We start from the raw sequence: 12,536 nt of genomic DNA, 5'->3' as shown, positions 1-12,536 counted from the left end.
TAAGCTTTCTTGACTCCAAAAGCTAAGAGAAGCAAACAGTTCAAATTTCTTTGATATTGTATTCCTAGCCTTTATAACTTTGAATAGTTTTGGCAAAAATTATCAATGCCACAAACTCTAGAGATATTAGATAATGACATTTTTATGCTCTAACAATGGTCACAATACCCAACCACTTAGCAATTAGCAAGAGTAGACTAAAATGCCTATAAACTGATTCTACTCCTCCCTACATGCCTCATACTAACAGAAGAAGCACAGACAACTGAAGTTGCTGATGACTACAGTGACCTGAAATTCTATAAGACAGTTACCAAAGGCAATTTGACTTTCATTTGCCCCTCTTAATATTCATGAATTAAAACATGAAAGAACCATCTGTGCCCACACCATTCAATTTATACGTGATACTTTTTAACATCAGCATCTGCCCCAATGTAATTCAATTTCTGATGCAGTCACCAATCAAGACTCAGCCCAAGGCCGACCCAACCGTACCGGAACAGTATCACCAGAATAGTAGCGTCAAAACAATATTTTAATACTTCTTAAGTTTTAGAATTCTACTTGATTTAGGATTCTACTTCATGTTTCTACTTGATTTAGGATTCTACTTGATTTAGGATTTTATTTTTATTAGGATTCCAGTTAACTTTTATTTATGATTTATTTCTATTAGGATTCCAGTTAACTTGATCAACTATAGCAGCAGCTGTTACAACATTCTTAGTTTCGGAATCTAATTTCAGATTAATATCAAAAGTAGTTGCACTACCCGAGTTAACTAGCCTGCGAGATCCAACACCCTTATCCACAAAGAGACCCATGTGACCATCTTGTTTTTGCGTCTTCTTGAAAGTCAAGCTTCGGCCATTGAAGTTTGCCCTTTCAAGGGTTTATTTTGGTGTGTTTTTTTCACACTCACGCTACATGCTGCGTCAGGTGATATTAGAGCGGTTCATCAACCAATCATATGGCCAATCTTAAAGGTAACGGTAGCAACCAGCCTCGTGACGGTGATCGGGGGCTGCCCGCGGTTTGGAGAGCAATCGAAGAACAACGGGAAATAACTCATATAATAGAGCAGCAATTGGAGCGAATCCGCAACCAATTGGGCGTTTTACAACGAGTTAAGGATAATCGGAACCAGACTAATGGCGTGAATCAAGCTAGCTACGTTAAACCAGGAAGATCAACCATTAATCCTGTCCTCATTAATCCTAGAAGACCAATGATGGATGGTAGCGACGATAAGGATGATCTTGGTCGTATGATAGCCAACCTTAGTGGTAAAGGGGTTAGGAGGAATGCGCAACAACACAACCATTGGGGAAACGATGAGTATAAACTAAAGAATGGCTTTTCGATGAGTTTGGAGCTTGATTTTAAAGATTAAGTTGTCCTAGTAACCTCAACGTTAGCAAACTCAAGTCTAATTTATGCTGCTAACATGATAGAAACTCCAAGGTTATTGGCTCATACTGGGGTATTTTCTAATCCCGAGGGCTCAGGCATTGCTTCGCAATCCAAGAATGGTGGTGTTTCTTCTTATCGGCTTGCAACTGTAAAGGAGATGGAGGTCATGGTAGCAAATCCTTCTACAGTTTATTCAAGCTCTGGCATAGTTGAATCGAAGGCAATAGGAACATATTCACCTTTGCGATTGCAAAAACAAGATGGTCACATGGGTCTCTTTGTGGATAGGGGTCTTGGATCTCGCAGGCTAGTTAACTCGGGTAGTGCAATTACTTTTGATATTAATCTGAAATTAGATTCCGAAACTAAGAATGTTGTAACAGCTGCTGCTATAGCTGATCAAGTGCTTACACTAGAGGAGGATTCAAGCATCAATATTTTAAGTGATGGAGAGACTACTGGTAGTCATGGAATACGCCTTTATTCAAAACAGTTGCAAAAGAATGCTTCTCTAGGAAAGAAAAATCTACAGATAAATTCGGAAGCTGTTGAGGAGTCAAAATCAAGAAAGCTGATGAGAGAAGAAAGACCTTGTGATAAGATCTACCAGATTAGAGAAGCGCTCAAAATGGAATATTTAATGTCCTCAATCTAACAGTAATAATACAATGGAGGCAGAGGGCAACAAACATGGCGATGGTTGGACCCATCCCGACGAAGATAAGGCTAAGAGGGGGAGGAATGTCTTTGCTCATGTTCTCTTAATAGAAAAGTTCAAGCGGTTCAAGAAAATGCCAAGCAAAAGTTGCACAAATAAAAAGTACAAGGCGACAGCTGACAAGCATAGGAAGCACAAGGTATTTGAGATTGGAGATGAAGTCATGATATTCTTAAAGAAGAAACGGGTTCCAGCAGGGTAACAGAACAAGCTCAAGCCAAAGAAGTATGGTCCTCACAAGATTACAAAGAAGATCAATGATAATGCTTATGTTGTGAATTTGCCTAATCATATGGATATTTCCAAACATTCAATGTGGCTAATCTCTCTTTATACTTACCAGACGTGGATTTGTCCTACCCGGATCAAAATTCTAGGTCGAATTTTTTCTCAAGTGGAGGTGAATGATGCGGTCACCAATCAAGACTTGGCTCAAGGTCGACCCAACCATACCGGAATAGTATCACCAGAATAGTAGTGTCAAAATAATATTTTAATACTTCTTAAGTTTTAGAATTCTACTTGATTTAGGATTCTACTTCATGTTTCTACTTGATTTAGGATTCTACTTCATGTTTCTACTTGATTTAAGATTCTAATTCATGATTCTACTTGATTTAGGATTCTACTTCATGTTTCTATTTGATTCAGGATTCTACTTCATGTTTGATTAGAATTTTATTTTTATTAGGATTCCAGTTAACTTTTATTTATGATTTATTTCTATTAGGATTCTAGTTGGATTTTGTTTTCCAAATATTAGATAGATTTGGATTAGCCAAATACTATAAATATGCCTAGAACCTAGAGTTTGTAATCAAGTTTTCTCAATACAAATTTCAGCAACATATTTGGGTTTTCTTAGCAAAACAAGTCTTGTTTTTGCGTCTTCTTGAAAGCCAAGCTTCTGCCATTGAAGTTTGCTCTTTCAAGGGTTTATTTTGGTGTGTTTTTTTCACACCCACGCTACACGCTGCGTTAATTCCAGTCTCTGAATAATTATGCACCTCAACCATGTCTTCTCAAATATTATTCATAACTAGAATACAATAAAAAAGATGTTTCTCGTATCATCAGGTCCAATTGTATGATCCTGTCAGGAAATATCCGAACATGCAGCATACACAGTAAAATTTCATAGGACCAATTAGGATTGATGTAACAAAATGCCCCTTTATACATGATGCTTACTGGAGTTGAGCCCAATGACTAACTAATAAAGGGCTCAAATATTGATAAGCCCACAGACATGCAATTGATGGAACATAATACAAATTAGAAATGAAGCAAACCATAGGAGCCATGTAGTTCTACAATAAACAAAGAGGGCTTACATTTACATTCTTGTTGAAAGTATGGTTAAATAAGGAACATACCACCATTAATCTAGGAATAATAAAATATAGCAACACATTCCATAAAGAAGCAATGCTGAGAAACCTCCTGTACAAGAAATACACAAAATGGAAATAGAAAGCATAAAATGGTGAAACTGTGCTGGCATACTCATACAATGGCCCCATGATGTGATGCAATTGAGGAGTTAATACCTGAGATGGAATCCATTTTACTTGGCTGATTGCATCCATTGCAACCTTCCTAAATCCTTCCACAGATGCAAACCATTGCTCGGTTGCCCTAAAAATTGTGGGCTTCTTTGTTCGCCAATCATATGGATACTTGTGTACTGAATGAAATAAAATTAATTAACATCTTTTGATATAACAAATGCATCACCTCATGCTTTGTGACATCAGAAAGGTTAGACAATTTCCTTAATGTCATAGTAAAATGGGAGAAGACCACTTACTGTATGGTTCCACCATGATAATTAACATACGTTCATCCAAGTATTCGATGATGGCATCATTACCACACCCTAGCACATCAAGCCCACTAAATTGTCCAGCTTCTTCAGTGAACTTTCCATCATCATCTACAGGGGAAATTACAGGTAGACCATACTTCAAGCCAGTGACATAATCTTCCTGACCGTGACCAGGGGCTGTATGGACTAGTCCAGTTCCCGAGTCCGTTGTAATGTAGTCTCCCCCAAGGACAACCTGACATTCTCTGTTATCTATTGGATGAATATATCTGAAGCCACATTTGCAATCCACAGATTAGAAGTTGCATATGCAACCAATTCATTACACTGGCATTCTGAAGATATGCAATCCCTGATATGACCTTTAATATTAAAAACTGGCACAAACTAAGAATCAATTATGGAATCTAATTGTATGGCATTACTCCTGTAGGGTTTTAATAAATTATATCTCAATACATTACCTGTAGTTTTCAAGATCTGAACCCATTAATAGTTTCTTCACAACAAGCTTTGTGCCCCATTTTGTCTCTAATGTTGATACAAGGTCTGATGCTACAATAAGGAATGGCTTTTGCTGCTGCTTCAAAACATTTCCAAACCTTTTCTTTTTATCTCCAGGAGATGCAGAAACATCTCCTGAGAGTGCATGCAGCTCAACAACAGCATATTGAAGCTTTGGATTCACAGCAACAGCTGATCATAAAAAAAATAAAGATATATTACATATAATAGGCATACATATACCTAGAGAGGGAGAGGGAGAGAGATGTGAATACACATTTCCACTTGCCAGTGCATGCAAATGCGGAACAAGGTCTTCTGAAGTGGATATGATACTAATGCATGTAGTTTAGAAGAATAACAGATGCATCACTTTCCACCATATGCCATATTTCTCCTAAAGATAATAGTGCATAAATTCTAGAAAGCACACCAAACATAGACAATTCCCCATATGATCTTGTATCTCTAATTGAGTGATCATAGGACAGTCTACACCATAAATATACACCAGGAGTCTTTGGCATCAAGAGTCATTACTTCCCATTAAGGCAGGACATAGTTTTCTCAAAACATACATCATAACAGTTACATGAATCAGTATATACATATCAAGAGACATATCATTTCCAAGCTCCATCAAAATTTATGTGAATACGAATACACGAACTCATCACGGATCACAGCAGTATACATTATATAAAATCCTTGTTAAGGAGCTCACCCAAGCACTCTCAATCAGTACATGCTAGCATTAATAAGTATAAAAGATAAAACCAATGGTATTGCAAACTTGGAAAAGAAGTGAAAGAAAAAATCAAATGAGCAATTTGAGGTTAATGCTAACCAGGGAGACACAAATGTTTTATTCTTTAGATTGATAATCAACATATACACAAATGGAATCATCCAAGTAGACCTACAAGACGTTGAATATCAATCAATTGTGATACTAACCTCAAAAGGTCATCAGATGACTTGTTATCATTAACTAACTAAAATAAATGAGAATTACAAAATAGGTCTTCCCAGGGCAGAAAGGATCCAAAAATAGGCAGACAAACAAAAACAAGAAAGAAAGAAAAAGAAAAACTATAACAAGGGGGGAAAAAGCAGCAAATAACTGTATTCAAAAGGAATTCTCAGAGACTGCTCGGTTACAGTAAATGCAAGATAACAGTTGAAGCACACACTAGGAGGTAACGAAAGCGTGTGATTGAACAGTATATAAATATAAAAATATTGATTTCAACAGTAAAAAAGGATTTGAGTTGCATATTTTCTAGGCCTACCATGAAATGTCTAAAAAGTTATAACTAAAAGACCAACATAACTACAATGGTTTGGTTTCAGAGATCCAGTTCCATTTCCTCATAAGTGAGTGATACAGTAACTTTTTCTCTCATCCAGTCTAATATAGAAGTTAAAACTGGAAGAAACTAATCTTTAAGAAAAGCTCAATTAAAAAAAGGTGTGATGTGATTAGGAAATCTGAAGAAGATTAGATTCTTGACTTAATACTATTTTTGAATGAAAAACAAAGGAGAACACAAATTTCTAAGTATATGCCACCTTAAAACTAACATTTGTATCACATTCCCCAAGATAGGTTAAACACAAGTCTAAAATGTGTCTTATTATTTATGTAACCTTTTCATAATAGAATAAAGTTCAAAAACTTGAGGGGACAGCCGTCTCCATTGACAACATAGGCACTAAAGATATCGCCAATTGAACAGAATGAGCAATCAAAATTTTGAAAAAAAAAAATGTGAACATATCTTATTAACATCTCCTTGTCACAATTCAATCCCATATTAGTAGTCTACTTGGGAGGTCTTAGGTATATTCTTTGGTTCCATGAACCCATAAGCACTTGGTGAGGGCTTGTGGTGTTACAATTGGTATCAAAGATAACCTAGGACCACTATCGTGTGAGTGCAGGCTAGAAAAGTGTTTTGAGACTAGCTTAGGTCAGATTGAGATATGGGATGTTTGGCCTTGCAAAGACACCATGCATTAAAGGAAAGGAGTCTGTCACAACCCAATCCCACATTGGTAGAGTATTGGAGGGGTTTTGGGTATATAGCATGATGCCATTAACCCATAAGTCACATTTAGCTAGCATTTTTGGGTGAGGGCCAGTGGTGTTGCACCCTTATTTTAGAAATTTCCATTACGAGAATTCAAAAGTCTAATATTCAGTTTGTTTCTGAATAAAACTTGTCTCTATATACATATATGTAATGATTTCTTGTTCACATTTTTTTTCCATTACATATGATGTCAAAAATCATATTTTATATTTTTAGAATATTGCACTCTTAGAAGTTGGCCTCAATTAGCAATGTTAAAGATAAATGCAATGTGTCAGCAGTAGTGGCTCATATTGCAAAGCAAGAGATTAGTTATCAGGGCCAATTAATTTTGTAATTTTATATGGATGCCTATTCACTTAGGATGTTGCCCATATATGTAATTTATATCTTGTTTTTCAAAAATTAACTGTCTCCTCATGTAGGCGTTGGCAAACTGCCAAACACATTTAAATCTCCAGTTCTTTGCATCCTTATTTGTCTACTTTGTAAAATCATCTTTTTCAAGTGTTCAAATAGCAATCTTTATCTTGTATTGAAAGTAAAAACATGAGAGAGAGAGAGAGAGAGAGAGAGAACCCTACTCAAGGTGTGTGGTTGAATATCCCCAACCCAAAGAACTTCACTAACATTGGAAATTTCAAGTGTTGCAGAAACATAAAGATATTATAAATATATGCTGAAATAGGTATATTCAACACTTAGCAAAAAATAAATTAGGAATATCCAAATTGTAGCAAGCAAATAGAAATCTGATAGCAAGTTGGTTAAACATACTGTTATGGTGATTATGCCTACTTCACCACTGCAGTCAATTTATAGCAAAATTAAACAAGGTGCCAGCACATTAGTGGCTCTGTTTAACTGTGCATTACAGATGAACCAGATGCCCATGGTGCTGGTGAAGGCAAAGGAAAATACAGGGATGCCACAACTGATGATCACATGAGCTCTGTTGTTTCTTCCTCACAGAGGCTATGAATGGGAATAATTTAATTGAGACATAGAAGTAATGCAGTATGAAAGGGAAAAAGGAACTGACTTCCATTATAGATAGTAGAAAGCATAAACCAACTTGTAACCTAATTAAAATGACCTTTACCTATCTAATAAAGTAAAATTTTGAAAATGAAATTTTCAAAAATAATATGTAATACATCCCTTAAATTCTAAACAGAATAAATGACACATCAAATGAGTAATACAAAAAATATTTTATCAACGCAACAAAATTAACTTTCTATAAGAAAACAAGAAGATATTACAATCTGAAAGAAAATTAAATGCAACTTAAAAGGTTGCTTTAGTCCTTCTATTACATTTGCAATGGTGATAAGGGGGTAAGTATAACATTTTGTATAGCAAGGGCTTTAAGTGATAAACAGAGAGAGTTTATGAGAGATTTGCGTAATTTTCTCAAAAAAGTAAAGTTCTTGGTTTCACGTATACCCAAAAAATAAATGTACCAGTGGCACCATGTTCTAATTTTTTGATAACTTCTTGGTTGGATGTCCCCCATTTGGTTTTGAGACTAAAAACATCAACTAATATCAACATATGCCACAAATGTTCAAGAAGCAAGCAACCAGCAGTTTGATGAGTATGGAGAAAAATAAACAGGAGCATTTTAGCAAATGAATAAATCAATCTGCAAATAAGTATTCAAAAAGAAACTAATATAAGATGCCTACCAGCATTGGCTGGAATAGTCCAGGGAGTTGTGGTCCAAATGACCAAGGACAAATTAGTAAAGAAATCCTCTAGTGAACCACCTGAAACTGGAAGTGTGCTGACTACTTTGAAACTGACATACATGCTCTTTGAAACATGCCCCTCAGGATACTGCAAGGGAGCTTTAAATTGAGTAAGAAAACAGTTCATACAAACCCTGAAAGATAAGCATCAACAGCACACCATGAAAAATGAGTGAAGGTGCAAGGTAGTCGGGCGAAAGGCACCCTTAGGGTGCTGTGAACCTTATATGATCCGAGGTGCTAGGCACTAAAAAAGCACTCGCCTGACCAAAGCAAGGTGTTAAATTTAAAAAACAATAAAAAAATATTTAATATGAAAAAGTTACATAATCAAAGAATGTAATATATAACATTAACACACAAAATATAAGTTATATAGCAAATGTTCAATATTTATATATAAAAAAAACAATGTTAACTACTTATTGGAAAGCAAACAAACATACAATATAATATAAATATTTACACAAAAAATATAAGTTATATAATTTATATAAAGTTATATGTGATATAACATTAACATACAAACAACATTATATATGAAGTTCTAAGTTAAACTGTGTCACGACCCAAGGGTCTTTATTGTCATTTTTTAAATTTCTTGCAAGTAGCAGTGTAACTAACTGGTCTGTTGTGGGGTGAGGACTGTCATACCTCATGTGCAGGCTGTTACTGCCTATGCATGGCCTATAAAAGGCTTATATGCATGAGGATGGGGATTCATTCATGATAATAACATTGAATTCTTTCCCTCTTAATTCTTTCTCGTAATTCTCCCTCCAAATTCTATCTCTCTTTCCCTCCCGATATTTCCTTTCTTGTTACCCATAAACATCAGAAATTCAAGTCTCGATCCAGAGGCTTGACATAATGGAACAACCAAAAGGTTTTGAATCTATGAGAGCAGGTTTGCTTGCTAAAGAAATCCCTCTATGGATTAAAGCAATCCCCTAGGCAGTGGTACAAGAATTTAACACATTTATGCTAACACAAGGATATGAAAGAAGTTCATATGACTGTTGTGTATACTTTAGGCATGTGTCAACTAGGATCTCCATTTATTTACTCCTATATGTGGATGATATGTCGATAGCAAGTCAAGGAGACGAGGAAATTCAGCAGTTAAAGGCTAAGCTTAAATCTACATTTGAAATGAAGGAGTTGGGGGAAGCAAGGGAGATCTTAGGTATTGAGATCAAAAGGGACAAACAGGAAAAGAAACTTCTACTATCACAAAAATCTTACCTTGAGAAACTCATCAGAAAGTTTCACATGACAGATGCTAAGGGGGTGAATGTCCCATTGGCATAACATTTTAAATTGACGCAGCGTGTAGCGCGTGTGAAAAAACACACCAAAATAAACCCTTAAAAGAGCAAACTTCAATGGTCGAAGTTTGGCTTTTAAGAAGACGCAAAAACAAGACTGTTTTGCTAAGAAAACCCAAATAGATTGCTGAAATTTGATTGAGAAAAACTTTATTACAAACTCTAGATCCTAGACATATTTATAGTATTTGGCTAATCCAAATCCATCTAATATTTGTAAACAAAATACAACTAAAATCCTAATAAAAATAAAATCCTAATTCAACATAAAGTAGAATCCTAAATCAAGTAGAAACATGAAGTTGAATCCTAAATCAAGTAGAATTCTAAAACTTAAGAAGTATTAAAATAACATGAAGTAGAATCCTAAATCAACTAGAATTCTAAAACTTAAGAAGAATTAAAATATTATTCCGGCGTGGTCAGGTCGACTTTGGGCTGGGTCTTGATTGGTGACCGCATCATAAATTGTCAACTGAGCAATCACCAACCGAGAAAGCAAGTATTGAGGAGATGAAAATGATTCCTTATTCAAGTGCGGTGGGCAGCCTAATGTATAAAATGGTATGCACTAGACCTAACCTAGCACATGCTATGAGTGTAATCAGTAGGTTTATGGCAAACCTCGGAAAATCACATTGGAATGCAATTAAATGGATTTTCAGGTATCTAAAGGGTTCTATTAACATGGTGTTGGCTTATGGTGTGGAGCTAAGATAGAAGAAGAGGCAAGCATCATTGGATATTCAGATGTTGATTATGCGGCAGGCCTAGATAAGAGGAGGTCAACCACAAGGTATATGTTTAAACTTTGGAACTCAACTGTAAGTTGGAATACACACTTGCAATCCGTGGTAGCACTTTCAACCACAAAAGCAAAATATATAGCAGTCACCAAAGCTATTAAAGAAGCTCTATGGTTGAAAGGATTAACAAGTGAATTATTGGGAAAATCAGTAAAGACATATCGAATGTGTGACAGTTAAAGCGCCATACATTTAGCAAAGAACCAAGCACACCATGAAAGAACCAAGCACATAAATGTGAGGTACCACCTTATTAGGGAGATTCTAGAAAAGAAGGAAGTAAGCCTGATGAAGGTTGCAGGGGAGAACAACGCTGCTGATATATTTACAAAGGTTGTTCCAATAGCCAACTTGGAACACCGTTTCGGACTACTTCAAGTAGTTCCATAAGAATGAACAGGTTTGGAAGAAGATATTATTAAGAGCAGATCACTACTCAAGTTTGAAGCACTACTCTTGCAAATGGTGGAGAATTGTTATTTTTGTTTGCATGAGTATGCCCAAAAGACATGGTCAGAAGTCGGTTAATTGTTAGTTAGGTTAATCACATTTCTGCAGATAACTAACTATCCTAACCGTAACTACTGCTGTAACTACTGGGGTTTTTTTTTTTCCATTGTAAAATCTGCCTCTATAGTCTATAAATAGAGGGCTGAATCATGTGTTTCATTCATTCAGAAAATACAAGCACTTGTGAGAAAGAAAGAAAGAGAGGAAAGCCTAGTTCTGATAGCCTTTGTAATCTCTATGTACTGAGTGCGCTCATGTGTAATCTGTGTACTGTTCTTTCAAGATTAGTGAAGTCATTGCTCTCGATTGAAGGCTGGACGTAGGGTCATTACCTTTGTAATGATCTGAACCAGGATAAACCCCAGTGTATTGTGAGTGGTTGCTTGTTTTTTTTCATTTATATTATTCTGTTTCTTGTTTCTATAACATTTGTGCAGTGTAAGAGTGCATCTGTGAGTCCTATCTGAGAGTGTTTCAAAGTGCAAGATTTAACAGGAAGTATTAGTCATTCTGAGCACTTTAGGCCTTCTAAAAGCAGCATTTGAAGTTCCTGGAGAGCACATGCCCACCAAGGGAAAAAGATAGGATTAGGTATGCACAGGCTGTTTTTGTAGCAATGGGGGATCACTGTTATTACATGGATCAAACGACAGAAGAACGCTGACATATATGCCAGCTCGAGAAAGTATAATCTGCTTTGCCAAAGCAGACAAAAGTTGACCCGGTCATATGATAACTCAATCTAAGGCACTACTCTCGCGGTTACAATTTATTGTTGTCTCTGTGATAGTACTTGAACCATTTAGTCTAATTGCCACATTTATTCTTTAGGCAATGCTGCCTCATAGCCACTAAGTTACTCATCCTCGCTGAAATGCTTTAAAATATAATGACTCATATTTGCTTCACATTGTACTCACCTGTGCTTATTATGCTAACAGTAGTACATCAAGCTTTTACACATCGTTTTCCCACTTAATCTTTTAAATGATGGCAAATCAGTTATAACTTTACAAAAATATCCCCTGCCTCTTTTTTTTCTATAAGAACACATCTACATGAGAAAACAGATGAGTAGGATGATAATAGAAGTTTTCTCCTCAGCTGGATCTAGTTGACATATATTCATCCACTTGGGTAGGATAGTGTCACAACCTGAGGGTCCATTTGTACCCTCGGCAAGTTGTAACCACAAGGTTAAGCCTATAAAAGGTTGAGTCATGATGATGGGAATTCATTGATGAATGAGAATTGAATTCTTTCCCTCTCAAATTCTCTTTCTCTTTCCCTCCAAATTCTCTCTCTCTTTGATCTTCCTTCTCCCTCTCTCTTTTCTCTCTTCTTAACGTCAACAAGCTCAAGTCTCACTATCAAGACTTGACAAATTGGTATCAGAACCAGCCCCATCCCACCCAGTTGCAATCGTGCAGTGACGGAGGTGACACCGATATTGCAATGTTCAGGACTAGCCGGGGCTAGTGCACAACCTATCATCGTGGGCGTCGAACTACAGAGCGTGGTGGTATGTTATGATCCACTACAAGGTATAAGACTTGTCCAACATCGAAAGTTTAGA

General features: G+C 36.1%; 1 protein-coding gene across 6 annotated transcripts in view; it reads right to left on the bottom strand.

Moving 5' to 3' along the window:
* The window catches only part of LOC127811395 (isoleucine--tRNA ligase, chloroplastic/mitochondrial), a 41,749-nt gene that overhangs the window by 12,662 nt on the left and 16,551 nt on the right, over window positions 1–12,536 (bottom strand). For all 6 annotated transcript variants that reach the window (XM_052351211.1, XM_052351213.1, XM_052351212.1 and 3 more), the window contains exons 9-12: window positions 8,254–8,404; window positions 4,427–4,658; window positions 3,945–4,231; window positions 3,685–3,821 (exon numbers count right to left, since the gene is read on the bottom strand). In XM_052351211.1, the coding sequence (XP_052207171.1) occupies window positions 3,685–3,821; window positions 3,945–4,231; window positions 4,427–4,658; window positions 8,254–8,404 (807 nt within the window). The remainder of the gene's footprint in view (window positions 1–3,684; window positions 3,822–3,944; window positions 4,232–4,426; window positions 4,659–8,253; window positions 8,405–12,536) is intronic.

Source organism: Diospyros lotus, chromosome 10 (genome assembly GCF_014633365.1).
Source record: "Diospyros lotus cultivar Yz01 chromosome 10, ASM1463336v1, whole genome shotgun sequence".
In the NCBI taxonomy this organism is placed as follows: Eukaryota; Viridiplantae; Streptophyta; class Magnoliopsida; order Ericales; family Ebenaceae; genus Diospyros; species Diospyros lotus.
Note: the sequence above shows the minus strand (reverse complement) of the source record. Positions and strands in the feature narration are given on the sequence as shown.